General features: G+C 37.1%; 1 protein-coding gene across 3 annotated transcripts in view; it reads left to right on the top strand.

Annotated features, from left to right (window-relative positions):
• LOC100368437 (ras-related protein Rab6) overlaps positions 1-21,726 on the top strand; it is a 38,358-nt gene extending 16,632 nt beyond the window's left edge. The window contains exons 2-7 of one of the 3 annotated variants that reach the window (XM_002737683.4): positions 11,741-11,799; positions 14,654-14,813; positions 16,298-16,409; positions 16,813-16,906; positions 19,162-19,231; positions 21,472-21,726. In XM_002737683.4, coding sequence (XP_002737729.1) covers positions 11,741-11,799; positions 14,654-14,813; positions 16,298-16,409; positions 16,813-16,906; positions 19,162-19,231; positions 21,472-21,539 — 563 coding nt within the window. In that variant the 3' untranslated portion in view covers positions 21,540-21,726. Of the gene's footprint in view, positions 1-11,740; positions 11,800-14,653; positions 14,814-16,297; positions 16,410-16,659; positions 16,754-16,812; positions 16,907-19,161; positions 19,232-21,471 lie in introns of all 3 variants that reach the window. The other 2 variants (XM_085498534.1, XM_006820072.3) reach the window with 2 other exon arrangements.
• Positions 21,727-25,320: the final 3,594 nt, after the last annotated feature.

Here is a 25,320-nt window from a genome sequence, read left to right as displayed (position 1 = left end):
TCATGGTGTTTTCTTCACTGCCATTTTCCCAAGTGCTATCAACTGCCCACCATGGTGTTTTCTTCACTGCCATCTTCCCAAGTGCTATCAACTGCCCACCATGGTGTTTTCTTCACTGCCATCTTCCCAAGTGTTATCAACTGCCCACCATGGTGTTTTCTTCACTGCCATCTTCCCAAGTGCCATCCACTGCCCACCATGGTGTTTTCTTCACTGCCATCTTCCCAAGTGCTATCAGCTGTCCACCATGGTGTTTTCTTCACTGCCATCTTCCGAAGTGCTATCAACTGCCCATCAGTGTTTTATTCACTGCCATCTTCCCAAGTGCTATTAACTGCTCATCATGGTGTTTTCTTCACTGCCATCTTCCCAAGTGCTATCAGCTGTCCACCATGGTGTTTTCTTCACTGCCATCTTCCGAAGTGCTATCAACTGCCCATCAGTGTTTTATTCACTGCCATCTTCCCAAGTGCTATCAACTGCCCATCAGTGTTTTCTTCACTGCCATCTTCCCAAGTGTTATCAACTGCCCATCATGGTATTTTCTTCACTGCCATCTTCCCAAGTGCTATCAACTGCCCACCAAGGTGTTTTCTTCACTGCCATCTTCCCAAGTGCTATCAACTGCCCATCATGGTGTTTTCTTCACTGCCATCTTCCCAAGTGCTATCAACTGCCCACCAAGGTGTTTTCTTCACTGCCATCTTCCCAAGTGCTATCAACTGCCCATCATGGTGTTTTCTTCACTGCCATCTTCCCAAGTGCTATTAACTGCCCATCATGGTGTTTTCTTCACTGCCATCTTCCCAAGTGCTATTAACTGCCCATCATGGTATTTTCTTCACTGCCATCTTCCCAAGTGCTATTAACTGCCCATCATGGTATTTTCTTCACTGCCATCTTCCCAAGTGCTATTAACTGCTCATCATGGTGTTTTCTTCACTGCCATCTTCCCAAGTGCTATCAACTGTCCACCATGGTGTTTTCTTCACTGCCATCTTCCAAAGTGCTATTAACTGCCCATCAGTGTTTTATTCACTGCCATCTTCCGAAGTGCTATCAACTGCCCATCAGTGTTTTATTCACTGCCATCTTCCCAAGTGCTATCAACTGCCCATCAGTGTTTTCTTCACTGCCATCTTCCCAAGTGTTATCAACTGCCCATCATGGTGTTTTCTTCACTGCCATTTTCCCAAGTGCTATCAACTGCCCACCATGGTGTTTTCTTCACTGCCATCTTCCCAAGTGCTATTAACTGCTCATCATGGTGTTTTCTTCACTGCCATCTTCCCAAGTGTTATCAACTGCCCATCATGGTGTTTTCTTCACTGCCATTTTCCCAAGTGCTATCAACTGCCCACCATGGTGTTTTCTTCACTGCCATCTTCCCAAGTGCTATCAACTGCCCACCATGGTGTTTTCTTCACTGCCATCTTCCCAAGTGTTATCAACTGCCCACCATGGTGTTTTCTTCACTGCCATCTTCCCAAGTGCCATCCACTGCCCACCATGGTGTTTTCTTCACTGCCATCTTCCCAAGTGCTATCAGCTGTCCACCATGGTGTTTTCTTCACTGCCATCTTCCCAAATGCTATCAACTGCCCATCAGTGTTTTATTCACTGCCATCTTCCCAAGTGCTATCAACTGCCCACCATGGTGATTTTCTTCACTGCTATCTTCCAAAGTGCTATTAACTGCCCATCAGTGTTTTATTCACTGCCATCTTCCCAAGTGCCATCAACTGCCCACCATGGCGTTTTCTTCACTGCCATCTTCCCAAGTGCTATTAACTGCTCATCATGGTGTTTTCTTCACTGCCATCTTCCCAAGTGCTATCAACTGTCCACCATGGTGTTTTCTTCACTGCCATCTTCCAAAGTGCTATTAACTGCCCATCAGTGTTTTATTCACTGCCATCTTCCGAAGTGCTATCAACTGCCCATCAGTGTTTTATTCACTGCCATCTTCCCAAGTGCTATCAACTGCCCATCAGTGTTTTCTTCACTGCCATCTTCCCAAGTGTTATCAACTGCCCATCATGGTGTTTTCTTCACTGCCATTTTCCCAAGTGCTATCAACTGCCCACCATGGTGTTTTCTTCACTGCCATCTTCCCAAGTGCTATCAACTGCCCACCATGGTGTTTTCTTCACTGCCATCTTCCCAAGTGTTATCAACTGCCCATCATGGTGTTTTCTTCACTGCCATTTTCCCAAGTGCTATCAACTGCCCACCATGGTGTTTTCTTCACTGCCATCTTCCCAAGTGCTATTAACTGCTCATCATGGTGTTTTCTTCACTGCCATCTTCCCAAGTGTTATCAACTGCCCATCATGGTGTTTTCTTCACTGCCATTTTCCCAAGTGCTATCAACTGCCCACCATGGTGTTTTCTTCACTGCCATCTTCCCAAGTGCTATCAACTGCCCACCATGGTGTTTTCTTCACTGCCATCTTCCCAAGTGTTATCAACTGCCCACCATGGTGTTTTCTTCACTGCCATCTTCCCAAGTGCCATCCACTGCCCACCATGGTGTTTTCTTCACTGCCATCTTCCCAAGTGCTATCAGCTGTCCACCATGGTGTTTTCTTCACTGCCATCTTCCGAAGTGCTATCAACTGCCCATCAGTGTTTTATTCACTGCCATCTTCCCAAGTGCTATTAACTGCTCATCATGGTGTTTTCTTCACTGCCATCTTCCCAAGTGCTATCAGCTGTCCACCATGGTGTTTTCTTCACTGCCATCTTCCGAAGTGCTATCAACTGCCCATCAGTGTTTTATTCACTGCCATCTTCCCAAGTGCTATCAACTGCCCATCAGTGTTTTCTTCACTGCCATCTTCCCAAGTGTTATCAACTGCCCATCATGGTATTTTCTTCACTGCCATCTTCCCAAGTGCTATCAACTGCCCACCAAGGTGTTTTCTTCACTGCCATCTTCCCAAGTGCTATCAACTGCCCATCATGGTGTTTTCTTCACTGCCATCTTCCCAAGTGCTATCAACTGCCCACCAAGGTGTTTTCTTCACTGCCATCTTCCCAAGTGCTATCAACTGCCCATCATGGTGTTTTCTTCACTGCCATCTTCCCAAGTGCTATTAACTGCCCATCATGGTGTTTTCTTCACTGCCATCTTCCCAAGTGCTATTAACTGCCCATCATGGTATTTTCTTCACTGCCATCTTCCCAAGTGCTATTAACTGCCCATCATGGTATTTTCTTCACTGCCATCTTCCCAAGTGCTATCAACTGCCCACCAAGGTGTTTTCTTCACTGCCATCTTCCCAAGTGCTATTAACTGCTCATCATGGTGTTTTCTTCACTGCCATCTTCTCAAGTGCTATCAACTGCCCTGATGACTTTCATTCGTCCATCATTTAATAGTTATTTCTTTGTAATATTTAAAAATAGTAGTAGAGATATATTTGTACAACAAATGTTAAGAAAAAAATGATAATTTAGTGTATTAACTTTAGGGGCAGTAAGTTGGTCATCCCACCCACTAATATTGGTAAAATAACCATAGATGTGTAAGGGATACAGACACAAGATCCACAGTGTTATATGTGCAGTACTAGACATAAAGGCTACTTAATGAGCGTTTTTGGATGGTTTGACCATGGTCCTGAATTTTAATTTTGTGTTTATAAACATGTCTTAGATTGTGTTCACATTCACTGCTACATGCAAGGTTGTGGATGGAATATGAATGAAGCAGGCTACCCAGTCAATGAGAGGCCGTCTGAGGAGTTTGTAATTCTCTGTATCTTTCTCGTCTCGTCTTGTCTTGTCTGTCTTACAATATTCTTCATAATAGAGTGCATGAAGAACAATCCATCTATGAAATTAAAGATAAAATGGAATTTATGTTTGATCTGTCAAATTAATGATAATACTATAAACCATTATGTTCTTTATCAATTTTTCAGGTTTGATCAAGCGCATTCAAAGGCCACTGACTTAATAATCCCATTGAAATGTTTATTTAAATTTGGTAAAAAGGCGAGACATAAAAATGGATGACCTTATGTTTGATTGACAGCCATGTTACTCTCAAACAAAACAGCATTTGAACATGACTACTTTTATTTTTTCACAAATATCCATAAAATCTACAATTCTGCAAAAAATACAACCCTCACAGAAGTGTGTAAATGGAGACAACATTTAGGCAGCTCAAACACCATCTTGGCTTTTCATTGATTGAACACATTGGGAGTCAACAGATGTAGAACCTGAGGAGAACTATAGTTTAGATCTGCCACGATGTTGTCCCCCCCGCCGATTCCTCTCATGAAGGCCTTATTTTTTGCCATATTGGCTCAAAAAAGAGTTAACTGGGTAAGTGCTTGAAAAGGTCGTCCTTCAAACAAATTTTCATGTGTAAAAGTATGTAATAATTACAGATATCATTTTACCTATACCAGTAGTTCTTGTATATTAGTTCTGTTCTATTGTTTATATGCAGAAAGTATCGGTACATGTAAACCAAAAATTGCATTTGTTATACATTTGTTATAATATGACTTATTTTGATCTCGTAGAAATATATGAGAAGTATGCATTCGTCATTAGTGTAAAATGTATTCCACATTTTTGGATCTCCAAGTATTGCATATGATGTAGTTAAAGGGGAACCAGTACTATAAATAGGGGCAAGATGGCCACCGTAATTAGTATGCTAATCCAAACCAAGCTGCTCACATCGTGGCTGGAGCTCCAGGAAATGTGCCATTTTAGATGTTTAGAGATCAAGCTGTGATTCCAAATACATTTCTATGGGGGCATGAATATGTACGCTAGCGATAATTACTCACCTGGTTGGGCTTTTGAAGTATAAATGTTGTTATTTTCGGTCGAAACGTGTCGCAAAAAGTAAAAATCACGATTTTGAAATGGCGGCTAATATATGCAAAATGCCTGTCAATCAGTTTGAGTAAGCGAGCATAATAAGCATTCATTTACTTCGTGAGCAGAGGCGGAGTTAATTACCCATGAGCACGTGGTCCAATTCATGGGATTGAGCGGTTCCCCTTTAAGGAATGCTGATCATATTGACATTTTGGCAAATATTGTGCTGTGATTATAAAAACTGTTCCCATGGATAATAATTCTCTAATGAAATGCAAGTGTTTGTTACCCCGTCAACAGTAACCATTTTTCTAGTAATGGTATGAATACATGCCACTTGCATTAAGTAGCAATGTATGAGTGACCAATAATTATGCTCAGTATTCCTACAGTGTATATGATTTATGGTCATTAGGAATTGGTGTCATGCAAATACAAGTCTTAACATGCGACCTGTTAACCTCTTAGTCAAACCTCAATTGGTTGCGTATCCACGTTTCTTTGTCCCACTCTAGTAATTCTTTGATACCTGATGTGGTCAATTAAACAGGAACTAGTAGATTAGTTGATGTCACTCCATCTGTCAGTTCATTAATATTTGTAAAATTAGTACAATTCAAATTTAGTCTGTACAACACAAATTGTGTCAAATGTGCAGACTAATTCTCCGTTGGTTCTCCAAAGTGGTATTTGTAACTAATTTTACCATTTTTACCTTGCCCGTACCATCAAAGATGGAAGGGAAAGGTATATTAAGGGAAAAATTTTGTCCGGCGTTGTCGTCGTCGCTGTTGTCGTCGTCGTTAATAATTGTTATTGTGTGCATAATAACTTTACTAATTCTATTCCAGACTTTATCAAACTTGGTCACCTTATTCATCAGTATAAAGTCTTCCCTGAGTTTGAACAACAGATGTCCTGTAAGAAAATATCATGCAAAAATTGAGAAAATCTGATAAAATATTTTGACTGTTTCTACTTGACTGATCACTGGTGATACACATCAAAGGTCACTGATCTCAGTGGAAATATGCATTGTTGTATGTGTTCAATGAAGCAAATGATTTATCTTGTAATAATATCCTTGGTAATGTATCTCAGAATCCCATACTGGGTTTCAAAACCAACTCATGGAGAGATTGCACAGTCTGATACACATTTGCAAACCTACCAATAAAATCTTTACAGAAAACAAGATGTCAGAAAATCAATATAAGCATTGCTATGAACTGGGTGCCAAACTTTGATCAAGATCTGAAGCTAATAGAAAATCTGTTTAGTCAAAAGTTATCAAATCAAAAACAATACATAAAAAATACATTAAAAGCAAAACATTTCATCTACATTTTAAAAAGAAAATTATTCTAAAATATATGTATTCTGTATTTGACAAACAGTTCATTCAACAAATGAAAACTCACAGGAATATGTTTCAGCTATTAGAACAGAATGATAGTTTTATAATACTAGTTTAAAAACGCACTTCAGAGATTGCAGTGTTTGAAGATGTAGTTTCTTGCATGTTTTATGAATCTATTCACATCTAAATGCAGCACTTTTTTTTTGCAATGAGACATTTGTTTTTATTCTAAAATATCTCAATTACTTTCAATAAAGCTGGAAATTATGTTCCTTAAAATAATTAAACAAATAAGGCACCAATGTTTTTGTAAGATATTTACATCTTTTAAGGACATTCGGTAGACTGATTCCCCACTGTAGGTTCAACCCCAAAACTTGTTTGTATTCAAAATTAATTATGACAATGCATATTTATATTGAAACAAACTATGATAAAGGGAATTATATTATATAACAAAGGGCAAGGTCACCAGAGTTCAACTATGTTTTTTTTTTGCATTGCCATCACAATTTGAGTGGTTCCTCAACTTCCTGAATACCTGCTCAGAGTTGATGCATACAAAACATGTGTACATTTGTATGTGCCTTAATTTTTTGAGCCGATCAGATTTTGTGTACTGTCAACTTTTTATCTCCGCTCTTGACTTTGTTCTTCTTGGAAACTACAAGTCTGAATGCTTTGATACTTTGTGTATAGGTACCTCAGGTAAACCTCTCTCAGATTTGTTCATTTCGTGATATCTTAAATTGTTTGATTGTTGTCATTTTTGGTAAAAAGTGATATTTTCGAATTCGTCTTGAAAACGGCAATTGCTTTGACACTATACCTATTGTTCATTTTCTAATGATATCTTCAGTTATTTAATTGAAATGTGTATTGCTAACTGCTGAGCTATCTCAGCTGACAGGCTGCTTGTTTGTCAATCAAATGTACTCATTAATTAGTCCTCGTTCGAACGAAGTCCGAAAACGGAGACTTATAATTTTGTCTCCGTCCGTGCGTCTGTCCAGGGTCATATCTTAGAATCCCTTGGACAGATTCTGTTCATTCTTTGCATGTGCCTAGTACTTTATGAGGGACATGTGCACATGCAGTAGTTTGTCAGTTTTCATTCAAACTTGGTACATAGATTATACATGTTAGGATACATGTCCCCGACCATCCATGAGTTCGTCCGTGTGTCTGCCCGTCCATGCGTCAGTCTGTCCAGAGTCGTATTTCAGAATCCTGTGGACCGATTCCGTTCATTCTTTGCATGTGCCTAGTACCTTATGTGGGACATATGCACATGCAGTGGTTTAGCGTTTCGATTCAAAATGGCTGACTGGCAGCCATCTTGTTTTTTGAAAATGTTGTATTTTGGACATGCTTTGTCAGTTGTCATTCAAACTTGGTACATAGATTATACATGTTAGGATACATGTCCATGACAATTTATTTCGCAATTGGATCAAAGATGGCAGGCATCTTTTTTTTTTTTTTATGCGGTATCTTGGACGTGCTCTGTCAGTTTTCATTCAAATTTGGCACATACATGTACTTTATACATGTTACGATGCATGTCCAGGACAATTTGTTTCAAAATCTGGTCAAGGATGGCCGATTGACAGCCATCTGACATTTTGGCCTTACTGCTATATCTCCACAATTTATGTACCATTTTCATTCATATTTGGCATATACATCATACATATCAGTGTGTTTCATAATCAGATCAAAGATGGCCGAATAACTGCTGTTTTGGCCATATTACTACTACAAGGAACACTTGTTTTGATGTAAAAAAACAATCTGTTGTATACGCCACTTGGAACTCAAGTTTCAAGGACACGCTCGCGACAACCCCCTGCTTTAATATGACGAGCACAAAGAGAACTTTCAAAAATTTTATGGGGACTGTGTCATTTTCAATGACTTGTTTTAATATGGGTTTTAAACTATTTTCATTAGGCAGTAAATTGAAGATGCAAGATAGATGAAAATATGTCAATGTAATAATAATGAATTTATTGCATTTTCAGAAATAGTAAAAAAAAACCAGTGAAATCAATCCTTTTACAGTAGTGTAAACTGTTTTGCCATCTATTTAAAAGAATATTCAGACATTTTTAGGATTTTTCATTCTTGGGACTAAGTCATTGACAGTGACTTGATTCAATTTTTTGAATAGATTTATGCTGGAGTTTGGATAATTGAAGTCTACAAGGTCAAAGATTGTACTTTTAATATTTAGTGTGAAATCACCTGATGTTATCACACACTGCTCATTTAAATAATTTATACTCATGAAAATTGCATAGCTTGGATCTCCTGGCATTGGCATTTTGATGGTATTTTGATATTGCTCAATAAAAATACTAAATTCCCCTAACTTTAGACCAGTCAATTCTTCAATAAAAAAGATAAACTGATGAATTGATTGATAAACACTGCTTTTCAGTTTTGTGTGAATATGTATGTATTTAATTAATGTCATTCTTACCTGCCATAATACTATTTACCTGTCATCAAATGATGGAAAAGGAGACGTGGAAAATTTTCGCCATTAAGTCAAATTTTGATTGTTACAATATTTCAAGCAATTCTTATCCAATCATTTTCAAACTTTGATATCATATCATATCAGTATAAAATCTTGCACAAGTTTAATTGTAGTATTATTTGTGAAAATGTAACTCAATCTTTGTGGTTACAATGAGTCAACCAATTTTTGTTTCATCTTCAAAATCCAAAATCTTGTCGATCACTATAAAAAAATCAACCAAGTTCAGGTTTGGTGTGGACTAACAAGTATAATTTTTAAGATGTACTTGTAAATTTGTTTGACATTGAAATAATCACTGAGAATGAACAGATTTGCATATATTTATAAAACATGCATACATGCAAGATGTGTTAGCAACTACAGCCAAAAAAAAATCTTGTTCATCAGATTTTTCATGTGAAAACCTTAGGACAGGGAGCAACATTGTTTTACCATCCTGAATACTGATTCATTATTAATATCTAGATTCTCAACAGGAAAGGTTATAATTCTTACATTGTGGGTTTTGTTCTTGTTGTGCTTGAAAGATGTTATCACAATGATTTGAATATTCAAAGAAACTGATACAGCCATACAATGTTGCTCTGTACTTGAAGCATGTCTCCTAGGATTCCTAGAATTGCATCAGCATGGGGAAATGTACTCTGAATGGTCCACCCGTTGATTTACTATGTCTGCTGTTACTGAAGGTGTTCATCCTTTATGCTAGCATATCACATACATCATTTTCTGCCTGGAAAGAATGTATTGTCATAAACAGTTTGGATTAACGCTTTAACAATGATTAGAATAAAACGAGGATTGACAGTCATTTCAAAGACTACCATGCCTCCCTCGTAAATTTTTAGGTGAAAATTATTTCAAAATCTTGTAAGTTGACATCAATAGTTGTATTCTACATATCATATATTCATGATCGTATACAATAAAAAAGTAAAATAATCCATTCATTCTGACTATCAAAATGAGTAATTTCATAGAGCATGCCAGATGCATCAATCACAGTGAAAAGCTATCTTTCCTTCACCCCACACCTGGAGCCGCGGTTTTAAAGCATATAACAAATTAGGACATTTCCAAAAACTAAGTATATTTTCAACCACAACTGTCTTATTTAATTGATTTTCCTGAACAAAGCTCACAAAATTTGGAACTATTCTTGTTTCTTTGTTTATACGAATCAAACCATGTTACTGTGAAATGAACACTATTCTCAGAGGTTATAGATATTCTGGCTTGTTCCATCTCTTTAAACTATATTGCTTATTTTGTTTTGAGCAAGGACCTCTATGATTGATATAGTTACTTTATTGCTTCTGTCCAGTGGGCATATACTTGTACTTTTAACGATGTCCTTGTATGTTATAGGACATGTATACGTGCTGTCTGGCTGCTTTTCTCAGAATTTAATTTAAGATCCATCATCTATATGCATTAAACTGATTTCAAGGTCATATTTTTGACTTAGTCCAATAGAAATGTAATTTCAAATGATTCAGGTAGCTGCTTATGTCAGCATAGGTCTATCATGTAGTTAATTGTTAATATACAGACAGACTGATGAATAATGAATAAGTTGAATGTACTGTACATGTGTGCCTCAGTTAATGTCAAGGAATCACTGATTGAAATATCAGGAGTGAAACGGAAGTGTACATGCATGTCCAAGTAGCCGTTGCATGCTGGGACTCGTGTGACTAATATGTAGTTCATTGAATGAGTTGATTGGTTGATTAATGAAATGGATGATAGACTGACATACTGGTTGATTGACTCATTAGTTCCATGAATAACTGTCTTCATTTATTGACTGTGATTGATTTACCAAATTGTGATGTTAGGCTAGGGATGTTAGACAATTGGACAGGTTTTTTCCCATAACATGTACATTATTGTCCCCGTTCGGACGAAGTCCAAAAACGGGGACTTATAATTCGGTGTGCGTACGTCCAGAGTCATATCTCAGAATCCCTTGGGCGGATTCCGTTCATTCTTTGCATGTGCCTAGTACTTTATGTGGGACATATGCACATGCAGTGGTTTAGCGATTCGATTCAAAATGGCCGACTGGCAGCCATCTTGTTTTTTGAAAATGTTGTATTTTGGACATGCTTTGTCAGTTTTCATTCAAACTTGGTACATAGATTACACATGTTAGGATACATGTCCATGACAATTTATTTCACAATTGGATCAAAGATGGCCGACTGGCAGCCATCTTGTTTTTTGAAAATGTTGTATTTTGGACATGCTTTGTCAGTTTTCATTCAAATTTGGCACATACTTTATACATGTTAGGATGCATGTCCATGACAATTTGTTTCAAAATCTGGTCTAGGATGGCCGATTGACAGCCATCTGACTTTTTGGTCTTACTACTATTATGTATTTCCACAATTTATGTTCCATTTTCATTCATATTTGGCACATACATCATACATATCAGTGTGTTTCATAATCTGATCAAAGATGGACGAATAACCTCTTTTTTTATTTTTGGCCATATTACTATCTGTTGTATACGCCACTTGGAACACCAGTTTCAAGGACACGCTCGCGACAACCCCTCCGCTTTAATATGACGAGCACAAAGAGAACTTTCAAAAATTTAACAGGGACTGCATGTGTCATTTTCAAAGACTTGTTGAAACATGATTTTCCATATTTCATCCTATAGATGGTATTTGTTCTCTATAACACAAAGCTTTTGCTGAGAAATGAAAGTTGTCACTTTTAATATGTTAATTTTCTATAAGTGGCAGTGGTGTTATGAACCTTCTTTGATTGAATCTGCAAGTAGCTAATGTGTTGAAAGGATCTACATACTGTGAATATTGAATATTTTGGAATTACTTGATGTATTATAACATCATGACTTGTACAAACTCTCTGAAAAACAGTTAAAATAATGTCAACTGCTAATAACTGCATTGTAGTACAGTTTTCTTGCATTGATTAATGTTTTTATTATTTTATTACAGTGGGAAAGACGTCACTTATTACAAGGTTTATGTATGATAGTTTTGATAACACATACCAGGTAAGTTGTGCCACACACTTTACATGTTTGACACCACACACTTTCCATCAGAAGATTGGAACAAAAAAAAGCAAAAAAATGTTTAGTATAAACTGAAATCCCCAGTGTATTGGTACATGTACCTGGAGTCTTGTGTGCTGTATCTCCAGTGTATGGGTATATGTACCTGGAGTCTTGTGTACTGTATCTCCAGTGTATGGGTATATGTACCTGGAGTCTTGTGTGCTGTATCTCCAGTGTATGGGTATATGTACCTGGAGTCTTGTGTGCTGTATCTCCAGTGTATGGGTATATGTACCTGGAGTCTTGTGTACTGTATCCCCAGTGTATGGTACATGTACCTGGAGTCTTGTGTGCTGTATCTCCAGTGTATGGGTATATGTACCTGGAGTCTTGTGTACTGTATCTCCAGTGTATGGGTACAAGTTCCTGGAGTCTTGTGTGCTGTATCTCCAGTGTATGGGTATATGTACCTGGAGTCTTGTGTACAGTATCTCCAGTGTATGGGTACAAGTTCCTGGAGTCTTGTGTGCTGTATCTCCAGTGTATGGGTATATGTACCTGGAGTCTTGTGTACTGTATCTCTCGTGTATGGGTACAAGTTCCTGGAGTCTTGTGTGCTGTATCTCCAGTGTATGGGTACAAGTTCCTGGAGTCTTGTGTGCTGTATCTCCAGTGTATGGGTATATGTACCTGGAGTCTTGTGTACAGTATCTCCAGTGTATGGGTACAAGTTCCTGGAGTCTTGTGTGCTGTATCTCCAGTGTATGGGTATATGTACCCGAGTCTTGTGTGCTGTATCTCCAGTGTATGGGTACATGTACCTGGAGTCTTGTGTATTGTATCTCCAGTGTATGGGTACATGTACCTGGAGTCTTGTGTACTGTATCTCCAGTGTATGGGTGCATGTACCTGGATTCTTGTGTACTGTATCTCCAGTGTATGGGTGCATGTACCTGGAGTCTTGTGTACTGTATCCCCAGTATATGGGTACATGTACCTGGAGTCTTGTGTGCTGTATCTCCAGTGTATGGGTGCATGTACCTGGAGTCTTGTGTGCTGTATCTCCAGTGTATGGGTACATGTACCTGGAGTCTTGTGTACTGTATCTCCAGTGTATGGGTACATGTACCTGGAGTCTTGTGTGCTGTATCTCCAGTGTATGGGTACATGTACCTGGAGTCTTGTGTACTGTATCTCCAGTGTATGGGTACATGTACCTGGAGTCTTGTGTGCTGTATCTCCAGTGTATGGGTACATGTACCTGGAGTCTTGTGTGCTGTATCCCCAGTGTATGGGTACATGTACCTGGAGTCTTGTGTGCTGTATCTCCAGTGTATGGGTACATGTACCTGGAGTCTTGTGTACTGTATCTCCAGTGTATGGGTACAAGTTCCTGGAATCTTGTGTACTGTATCTCCAGTGTATGGGTACAAGTTCCTGGAATCTTGTGTACTGTATCTCCAGTGTATGGGTGCATGTACCTGGATTCTTGTGTACTGTATCCCCAGTGTATGGGTACAAGTTCCTGGAGTCTTGTGTACTGTATCCCCAGTGTATGGGTACATGTACCTGGAGTCTTGTGTACTGTATCCCCAGTGTATGGGTACATGTACCTGGAGTCTTGTGTACTGTATCCCCAGTGTATGGGTACAAGTTCCTGGAATCTTGTGTACTGTATCTCCAGTGTATGGGTGCATGTACCTGGATTCTTGTGTACTGTATCCCCAGTGTATGGGCAATTCAAAATCATGCTTATAATGACATATATTGGTGAAGACACTGTCGTTCAAATCAACAAATGTGTTTTGTTGAGTAGTCATTCTTCTAGAATATATTAAAATCTATCAATCGTATGATTTTCATTGATGTAAACGACTTCAGATCACAACGATGCCATCGCTTTGAACAGCTTTCTTGTCACCAATCACGTCACAGAAGCACTTGGTCACTAGAGGGCCTGATTCCCTAGGTAGTGGTAGATTATGATTGTTTTTATTGATATAGTATATTGTATTCAGCAGAGAGGCTATAGTTGAAATTCTTTTTTTTTTATCAATGTATTAGGTTTTTTGAGATAGACAATATTGCTTTTATGTTGGTTGCTATGGAAACAAACTCGCACGCTACTATTTAAAAAGCTTGTCATCACCTTTGTCTCTGTCGATTGATTTCTAGAGTACAATGAATAATTTGTTCTGAATATAATTTGAAGCTACATATATTTACGACTTGAAATGAGGCAATAAACCCAGCGAAGACAGGTATTCTAAAGGCTTTGTGTCATACAACCTTTTGCTGTATAGAAATTCGCACTCGCATTTTGGCACTGTGTATAATAGTTTCTAGTTAGCGGCAATGTTGATGTACATAAAATTGTCTCGATCGACATACTATTAAAAATATACGACATATTATTAAAAATATAATTTTTTTTGTTTGATTTTTCCTTGACAGCAAGATTCACCCCTACTGTGTTATTCATGTTTGGGGCCTACTTATGAACATGAAAAGACTTAGTGTACGATGTCTTTTTATGGCAACTAGCATAATTAAAAACGCAACATATCCAAAATTGAAATGCAGGTATAATATAGGATATAATAAAAATGAGAATATATCAACTCTACTGCTTTGAAAATAACTTATTATAATTACAATCTGCCACACCTATAAAAGTGTATAAGCCTCCCTAGGTCACTGAAATATTTCACATTGTGTGTGCACTTGCATTTTCATGCAATTTTGTAAGGTATAAAGCTTCATATGTATTAATTTTGCTGACTTTACTTGAACTAATTTAAATGCTAACCATGCATTATTGTCGTAACATATATCTGATTCTGTCTTTCAGGCCACAATTGGTATAGATTTTCTCTCAAAGACGATGTATTTGGAAGATAGAACAGTTCGTCTTCAGCTGTGGGACACAGCGGGTCAGGAGAGATTTAGGAGTTTAATTCCTAGTTACATAAGAGATTCTACAGTAGCAGTTGTTGTTTACGATATTACAAGTAAGGAATAAACCATATCCTTTGGGCATTACAAATCCCACATTTTGACTGTTTGTTTGTGTCATAATTTGAATTGATCAAAAGTTGCATTTCCACTTTGCAAATCTGTGAGGTTCCATCCAGTCATCAATAAATACACCATCAAATGTTGAGATTGGTAGGTAATTTGTAAACAATAGTCAGTTTAGGTGTGTTTTTTTTCTCTTATAGCTATCTTTGTATAAGAGTACTTTCATAATGTATTGTGTGGATAGGTCAAGGCAGGATATCTACTCTTGTAGCAAAAATATTATTTTCTCACATTTTATGTTTTAGATTGTTTTCAGGAGTGAACCACAGATTTAGAATGCGGGTGCCTAGTTTTATTAGTACATTGCACAATTTAGTGAATGAGAATATATGTGTGTGTAACGGGCTGCCAATGTTTGACTTGTCAGGTAATCGGAATGTATGTATATGTAACCTCAGACAACTAATAATGCCAAACGACTGGCAATGCGATATTTCTTTTGATTTAGCATGTGTCTCGTGTTTACTTTTGCGATAATGTTTTAAGCTAATAAGCAACTGGGGGAGTAAAGAAAATGTCCACGTAGTCACACGAAAACACACAGTTATAGCGATGTTTCAACAGGAAGTGACACGAAAGGTCAGATCAAAGTTTCATTTTTTTCTTACGTTAGTGATTCTCACGGGCCCACAGACAATCATAAAACAACTCTGGTTAACAATAAAACAGGAAGTATAAAATTCAGTTGCAGGTCAAACTAAATAACAGTGGAAATAAATCTGGTGGAAGTAAGTAATAAACGTTCTCTCAACGCGACATTGCTACACAAATGTAAAAAATCAAAACATAGCGTCAGTACTAATTCAAGACTGTTATATTAATTTTGCCTCACTTTAGTTGACTGGTATACTTCTTGCCCTGATGTATCATATTTTCAAAGGCTTTTAATACATGATTGGCAAAATTTAATAACATAAGACCAGCTTTGTTGTAAACATGGCGACCTGAACTATCCTAGAAAAATTGAGTCACTATTGGAAAAAATTGCCATGTTCTGGTAAAAGTTTTTCTTGTTTATACATTCAAGAAAATTACTATGAAGATAGTCTATAAATTCAAATAATCGTTACTTTCCTGAAATATGGTCAATTTTGGCTAAACAATATATTATTTGGTAACTCGAAGCAAAACTCTTGTTTCCGGGTGATCTGATCTGAACTGAATGCAGAGAATGACTAAAATGCATGCGAGACAGATGATTCCCGATGTGTGTACTCGCCATTCAGCAAAATTTGGCAAGGCATGGGCACAAGCGTAGCGGAGACGCACATTCGTCAGGGATTAGGCCGATTGACACCTCTAAACAATAGCGTTGTAAGTCTGTTTTATTAGTTGTCTGAGATGTGACTGATTGCCAATGCCTAGCTTGGTAGTACATTGCACAACATGCAAATGTATATCACTTTCATTTCAGATGCGAATTCTTTCCACCAGACATCTAAATGGATTGATGATGTGCGAACAGAAAGAGGTAGTGATGTTATTATAATGTTAGTAGGAAATAAAACAGATTTAGCTGATAAAAGGTAAGATGGTCACCTCAATTCATTGATATGCATTCACTGCATGCAATCATTTCTCTCATCTCGTTCTAACAGTAGTTTCCTTGAAAACACCTTCACCATATTACCCAACCACAATACTTGTTTCATCATATGCACTGTTTTACTACAACAGTGTTGATACATTGTTAAAACTGAATATGTGTAAGATAAAGGCTTTGACTTTATTTTTTATCATGCCCATCCATTTTCATTGCACTTTCCTTTCATGTAGACAAGTATCCATTGACGACGGTGAACGCAAAGCCAGAGAACTTAATGTTATGCACATTGAAACTAGTGCCAAATCAGGCTACAACGTTAAACAGGTAGAGTAATGTCAATTTGTGGTTGCTGTGGTGAAGGATTTTGTTTTTTCTTCTTCTAGACAAGTTTCAATTGATGAGGGGGAACGCAAGGCAAAGGAACTTAATGTAATGCACATTGAAACCAGTGCTAAGACTGGGTATAATGTAAAACAGGTAAGCAAGTAACCTGCCTTGGTGTGACACCATAATTGGTATCATTATGTATCTAAATACAAAATTATGGCCTTGCCCTAACATTTGTGGAATTATTTTCACAAGCGATTTGGTGTATCCTGCTGTATTTCATGAGTGAAAATCATTGGGTGACAGAGACAGTGAAATGAGATCTGTTCAAAGTAAAAACAATAGTATATAATGCACAGACATTTCTTGTGACAGGGCTTCTTTCAATGTAGTTTAAAATCGATATATAATGTAAATGTATGAGAACCAACATCCACCTTGTGTGTTCAGTCATTGAATAGCATATTAATTTGCATATAACAAGTAAAAATACCACTCAGTTATCATGTCTTAAACAAATTTGTTAACGTTTCCTGATGTTCTATGATATACAAAGTATTTTAAGAGCACATATGGTGTAACCAATGGAATTCCATAAAAAACAGACAGGATTTGGCGGGAGGGGGGTGTACTCATTTGCATACCAATAGTGGAATTATTGAGTATATACCGTATTACCCCGGGCACGCGCCCCTCCCTGGGCAAGTGCCCACCCCCCTGTTTTCACAAAAGTTACATGTTGGGGACATCCTCGGTTAAACGCCCAGGGTGATTTTTAGCCAAGAATTAGGTCAACAATGAAGTTGTATTTGTCAAAAACGAACGCGTCTGATTTATTTAAATAGTGTGTTTGTTACGGTAGTTCTCTTTTTGGAGTGTGTGGTGGCCCTGAAAAGGGCCGTTTTGTTTGTGTTTTTACGTAAAAACTCGTTGGAAGAGCATCGCCAGGCGATGGATGCGGGGCTCTTTGGCAACGACCAAAAACGTATCCGTGTCCAGCCATTGGGTCAAAATACGCGTTCTATTTTTACGCGTTAAGTTTGGCTCTTCCGTTTCACCCCCCTCCGGAATGTTATACTTTCGCAGCCTAATCGCAGGTTTTTCGAAAATCGTCGAAAAAACACAAGAATTAGTGGAAATGTTTCTATTTGGGGCGGATTATTGATAGAGGATAATGTCTTTATTACAAAATTGCTGAAAAACTGAGTTTTTGCCTTAGTTATTTTTTTATCGGCGAAAAACTGCGAACTCGGCAAATTTGGTTGCACAACTTCCCTCTATCATATACACCCAGCGACACCGATGCCAGCTGACTGTGAACGGGAGCTAGCACTTTTGAGACATTGCTACTTTCTTTCCATCCCTCATCACAGCTATGGCATTACGGTCATGTGGATTATTTTTCTGTCGTTGAAGAAAAACACATTTTGCCGACCTCAAGTCCATTACGATAACCATAATGAGGCATGCCGTCGGTGAGAACTTGTTGCATCATAATTTTGTCTTGTGTGTGGGTGCGTGAATAAATCATGTTAATGAGGTCGACCAGAGTTTATTTTCAGTCTGTTTTTTATGTATCGCCATTTGGATATGTTTATGCATTCACAATAGTTTGTAAACATTTCACATCAGTAATAACAGTTTGTTTTGTTTCATAACCCTGTCTGCTATTCTTCAGTAATTACGATGCGATGTATCAATACGTGCGTGAACAAAATTATGCTAATGAGGTCATCGCCTTCTTGGATTACAAGCGGTAGTTTTTCCCCGGCCGTTTCGACTTGCACTGATCACGGTTACTAAAAATGTAACCGTGCATTGATTACAATATTTACCATAGTTTGTAGTCAATTTCAGTGAGTAATACAACTTCATTCGCTGACATAAAACAAGTTTTATTCTTGAAATTCGACCCTGTGTCTTAGTGTTCCCACAGATCTTGACCGAGTGCTCACGTTTATTGAAACCTCGCATAAATCAAGAAATAAGTACGTGTACAAAGTGTACGAAAGCATTCCTTTATTTGACCTTATCATACGATCACAAAAACAACTTTTTAAAATCTTTTTTGGGGTGGTCCTCGGGTAAGCGCCCACCCCCAATTTTTCCCGATTTTGTACGTTCAGGCCCCTGGGCGCGTGCCCGGGGTAATACGGTATTCAAAACTGCAGTACATTTGTTATATCAGCTCCCCATTGATTGTTCTTTCACAAGAAATGTGATGTATCTACTCAGATAACTGGTTAATCCTGTGTTCAGTGCTTTTCCTATTAAAATATTCTATACATCTATGACAGTATTACATTAAATGTGAGCGTCTTTAGTGTTGCCACACGTTCCTCAAAAGTTGAGATTGTAAATAAAATAACACATAAACATTATATGTATTTGTTGTTTTCATTTAGTTATTTCGCCGTGTAGCGGCAGCTTTACCAGGAATGGAAAGTCAAGAACAAAAGAAAAACGATCAAGACAGTATCCTTTCACAGCACCTTGGTACAAACATTACTACACAGTGTTTATACTTGCGAATTTCTTGTTCTCTAAGATCATTTCTAGTGATAGTGGGAAATATCCACTAAACATTAATATCAGCCCATTTGAATGTTGCAGATTGTTTCAGATTCCCATTTGACTTTTTTTAATTTCATTTGCTAATTATTTATACTATTGTTTCAATGCATTTATAAAGATTTGCATTTGTTCAACATTTTTGTGGGGTCATTCAGAACTCAAGCTGTCTGAGGAATTGTTAAATATTTTATATATTTCACAAAATAGTCTCAATCTTTAGAAATGATCTCAAAGTACAATGTCTCTTCAATAAACCAAATTATTTGGTTTCCAGTAACATCACCAGCTGTGGGCAAGCAATGTTGAAATCTGGAGAATAATATCATCTTTAACAAATATTATTGAAAGAAAGCAATGAAAAATTACTATATTGAAGAGCTGCGTAATATTGAGCATTTTTGTAAGTAAGCCTGGACCCAACTCATCACTCTACATACACGTACATCTTTTATGATTGCCAGGCTAGGCTTAAATAGTACTTTGCTCTACTTGTAAATTGGCCAAATGTACAAGAATGGGGTGGTGCAAAATTTTCAATCTGATTAACATGCACGTTTTCCAAAGAAGACATTGCAGGGAAAAAAGATGTCTTTGCGTCCAGTTAGTGATGTTGCTGGCTTAGGGTGCAAAAGGGCTGTATTACACACGTTACTTGGTAATTGTTTGAAAGGTAAGTACAGTTAGCTCCAAACTGAACACAGTCTTGGCAGAGGCTGATAGATTGAGTCCATGTGTGATTGGGTTCCAGGTGTGCATTAGTCTTTCATTTTTATAAACAGATTTGTTCAAACTTACTATTAGTTGATGCACAATGGTATACATATTAACCCAATTTTTTTTAATTCAAAAATTGCTGGCCAAGTAGAGAGTTGTGTGCAGAGTAGTTTTTGTGAGTAACTGTCTTATATTGGCATACTAGGTCACATCTCAAAGTTGCACTTTTCAAGTATGTCTGAACTTAGTGTATGAACATTTGTGCCCTTGCAAATAGATTGAAGTTGATAGTGTCAGAATTACAATCCAAGAAACTTAACTGACAGCCAAGAGGGATTAAAAGTTCCATTTAGTAATCATAACCAGGTCATATCAGGTAATACATGCATCTCAAAACATAAAACTGTAATGGTGACATAAGTTATGACCTATTACCATTAGCCCTGCAGAACTTTACTATTTATTTCTTACATCTTGGTACTACTGAGTACAGGAACTATCAACTATGGGTTATATTTTGTGTCATTATTGCTTAAGGTAAGAAGACATTCATGTGCTTCAGTTTTTTCACCCCGCCCAATCATTATCAGATGAAGGAAAAGGTATATGAAGAGGAAATTTCTTTTCTCATCGTTGTTATATTAAAAAAAAAAGATATTAAACCCCCATGCATATAACATCAAACAAGAAATGTAAAAGAGTATAAAAATATACAAATGTATGCAAATGTGAACACAGCAAGTATGTTCATTTCTTTTCTTGAAGGTTGTAATAATTAGGCTATTTTTTTTATCAGTTTTAGGAAAAGGGCTAATTCTGGTAGGGGGGAGGGATTTAGGGGAGGGTATAAATGTCTGTCCGTGTATGTGTGGAGGGGATTATAGAGGACTGCTGTTTTGGTGAGTACCTTTATAAATAGATATATTAGTAGTGTGTGATGTACATGAACTGTTCTGATCTTAAATTGTATACTGTTATAACTTAAAGGCTGCAGTGCTTATCATGGCTTTAAGTAAAAGCTTCTTTACTTTTCTGTTTGGATTTTCTTTACTACCTGGTGTCGGTCAACTAATTAACAACAAATTTAAACTAACTGGTCTGTCAACTGTTTTCTAGGTTAAGAAGCCAACTATTTAGCATAAATTTATTCAGAATTTACTGTTAAGAAATTAAAACTGGCTGCTTGTTTTCTGTTTGTTTATCAGTTGTCTCTCTCCTCCACTTATTCTCACCACTGCTTCTTGACTTTTTTCCTTTCTTTTTCCGTTTCATTTTTATTTGCATGTACTCCTGTCTCTGCATGTTACCGCTAACATTCTTTTTCATTTTCCTATGATTTTCTGTGATTATCAGATCCTGTCTATGTTTATTTTTGTGTTTGCAGCCATGTTGTTGAAATTTCCTTAACACAATTTTCCTTAACACAGTGATCGAAGTAAAACTGAAAGATACCCCACAAGAACCACAGCAACAAGAGGGTGGCTGTGCCTGCTAAGACCAGGTGCCCTGATTGCTCAATTGATCAGTCAGTTGCAAATGAAAAGACAGCCTGTTTGCTGTTTATTGTGTCTTATCTCAAATAATGTCGCTATTTAAACAAATTTGGCTTGTAGTAGAATACCGATGACAATTCTGGTGTATAAACAATATCTATCAGCAGTTTAGATGTACAGTACAGTTCTTGGTGACTCTGTAGCTCATCAATGTAAATGAATTAATTGCCAAAGATTTGGTGCCACAGGTTTCCTTAACATTCACATCTCTCCCAGTATTTGAGACGCCTATAAAACTAGAAAAGTTGCCTGAACCTCAGCAACAGGAAAGCAGTTGTTCCACCTGTTAAGTTACATGACAAGTTTTGTCCTTGTCTCGACGGCATGAAAGACACAGGGCTGCAGTGCAGTGTAACTCTGCATATCAGCCATATCTATCCATTCCTTGTTGTATGGTCCAATCCAGTCATGTCAATTTTCATTTTTATGATCGAGTTCAAGTTGCATTGCTGACATGTTATTCTATTAAGAAAGTTCAAGTGAAATTTTAATTTTACACTACTGAGCATGTTACTACACATGTTCTGCTAATGCATTTTGAGGAAAAACTCGTTGTATTTAATATCATACTGGCAATTGTCAGTTTTCTGAAATGTTTTAACAATATTAGGATTCCTATCGATAATAATATAATACTTATTCATCCTATGTAACTAAGCAAATGTTTGAGATAGGGAGAAAGACTTCTAGATACCAGTGTAAAAATGACAATTTTGATAATTTTACATGACATTTTGGACTCTTGTATCTCAAACAAATTAATTGTTCAGTGACTCAAAATCCTGATGACCATGATATTGACAGATATGACTTTTACCCTTCCACTTGAACCTCCTTAACTGGTCTTTTAATTCATGCATATGCCAATAATCCACAATAGTACAGTACATTGTTATTTTTGTGGGGTAAAGCCTGTCTAAAGCAAGCCCTGTGTACACTAGAAACTGATCTAAACTGAATGTAATTTTACTTTAAACACCTCTGTAAACTGAGGATCATGTACAAGATAACCCTATGACTTTGCGCATTTTTATCTTTGATAAATAAAGTCTATTATCATGAAGTGAAAAACTTTGTGGCTTGTTTGGCTGAGACAGGTTTTACTTGATGTTGACTTCATTATTTTTGAACCATACAGTGTAATTTATACTTATATCAATTTGTGTTCAAAATTGTATTAAACCTTGTAGATGTAGTCATCATGGATGGCATGGTAACCAATTTTTGATGTGTCTTTCATGCTGTCCTGTCATTGGCTGATCAGTTTCATTGCTGTCCTGTCATTGGCTGATCAGTTGCATTGCTGTCCTGTCATTGGCTGATCAGTTGCCTTGCTGTCCTGTCATTGGCTGTTCAGTTGCATATCGTAGCAGGATCTTCAGTATCTCCCAAAATCAACCTACCATATCTGCATTTGTAAATGTGAAATGGCAAGTTGTTTTTGATGAACTCCTCAGAGATTAACCTTGTGTCACTCTCCTGTCACCAAGTTTTCTTATTTTCTAGTTAAAATTATTTCCAACTTGTAGAATTGTTTGCTTCTTCAAAGGCTGAGAGGGAAGGGGGTGAAAATGTTTTTAAAGTATCATCTGCATTTTTGAAGTTTTGTATAGTTTCTCTGGGACTTCATTTTAAAAGTTTGTTTCTTTCCACATATTGTCTTCCATATTGCTGTCAAATGATTTCCATAAATTTGGCACAAGTTTTATCTCTGTTAAGTGATCTTTATCTTGGAATAATACTGAATAATACCAAATACTGTGTAACCACATAACCAAGACATTTCTTAATGGTCTTTCTGTCTTTAAAAAAAAATTGAGGGTTTTTCGGTGTGCAAGTGTTGTGGCTCGGTTAATGCAAATGCCTTGTGATTTATGTTTGTGAAAAAGGTATACAATATTAAATATGCAATATAATGATTAAAAAAAAGACCAAGGGGTAAACAAATGACTTTTTTGTAAAAAATACATTTTTGTGTAAAATTTGCGAGATGTAACACGTAGCATTGTAGTATGTATTGGTGCTTGGTTAGTGTTCATGAATATTTAAATTAGCCTATATTGTCATGTAGATTAACATATATTGTTATGTAGATAACTAGCTTACATAGATGGTAATTATTTGGTGAAGTAAAAAAAAAAAAAACGGAAGAAAAATGTATTTAAAATGCAACTTAGCTGACAAATCAGATTTTGAAAAAGGAAAACGTCCACTATTTATAGTTTCAAAAAAATGTTAATTTATGAATATAGTTTGAGTAATAGAACTCTATTATAGTTTGCAATGTGCTGCTTCCCTTTTTAGGTATCTTAGATGGTTGTACTCTATCCAGTCAGATGGTGGAAACTGCAGTGATCATGAAGAAACTTTGGTTCTACTACGAATCTTGGCGAACAATACAATATGCACAGTGTGTCCTGTTCTCTAATATCTGTGTTCTTAAAAATATATACATTGTTGCATGTTCACTATGTTGTTGAATGACCTATTCATAATAATGTGATAGGTATTTTCCTGTCACTATCATACTATATGTGCATTAATGATACATGAACAACTGCTGTGCTTTGTGATTATAATCTTAACAAGTTTGTGTCAAGTTTTATGGCAAGTGTTAAATTATTTTTTTTATCTGAAAACTTAATTCGCTCTCCAGCAATGAAATACCTCTATGATGTAAAAATGTTAGTTGCGAACAACATCTGATTGGTTATGCCATCGACAACTCTGATAGGTCATGCAGTTGCATCAGAAATATAGTAATTACATTACTTTTCATGATGTGCGAATACACATCTAAGCTAACTGAGTCACTTACACCACTTTATAGTGGCGTTCACGTTAGAGATCTCGGCACGTGCTGAGACTCAGGACCGAGTCGGCACGTGCCGAAAAGAACTCGATCTCGGTCCCGAAGGATGCTTGGGACCGAAACTCGGCACGTGCCGAGATTTGCTGCCTGAACGCTCGGCACGAGCCGAAATCACGCCCTTGTTGGTAAATTTAAGAAAAACATAAGTTGATTGATACTAGCATGAAATGACGATGACAGGAAATTCGGATATACTAGTAGATGGTCGGATGCTGTAGTAATGAACGCAAACCGTCATCAGCGACGCATATTTATCATTATGTGCTGCTACAACCTCTATTTTCTTGCACATATTACATTGACGTGAAAAAAGTAATTGTGTTTCGAATCTTCTTTGCCGTTCATGTGCACGATGGCTCGTAATAAACACCATTGCAACAAATGGATATAATTTCACTATAACAATTATTATTATCGTATGCGTATCGTTTGGGCCAACAGATCGACGAATGAGAGCGTGATTTCGGCACGAACCCAGTCGGTCCTAAATGGGTCCTGAATAACGTGAACACAACTGCTGTAATCCCTCTGCAAACACAACTGATTAAAAATTTCGACACGTGCTGAGATCCCGTAACGTGAATGTAGTATATGTCACAGTGCCTCGTTGCTAAAGGGTGTGATTACACGAATGACATATTGAATTCATTTTCTATTGTTTGCATAATTGATTATTAATTAGTAGAAGAAGTAATCAATTCATTACACATTTTGTATTTCTGCATGTAGCAATAATGAGTTGACCTATTGTTGGCCATCTACTGCATTATCTATTGATAACATTACAACTCTCATAATTTAAAATTGCATTTCTACTTTGTATTGTATATAATCACCTTGAAAATTGATAA

Source organism: Saccoglossus kowalevskii, chromosome 1 (genome assembly GCF_978046115.1).
Source record: "Saccoglossus kowalevskii chromosome 1, keSacKowa6.1, whole genome shotgun sequence".
NCBI classification, from domain to species: domain Eukaryota; kingdom Metazoa; phylum Hemichordata; class Enteropneusta; family Harrimaniidae; genus Saccoglossus; species Saccoglossus kowalevskii.
The sequence above is the reverse complement of the archived record's forward strand: the minus strand, read 5'-3'. Positions and strand labels throughout refer to the sequence as shown.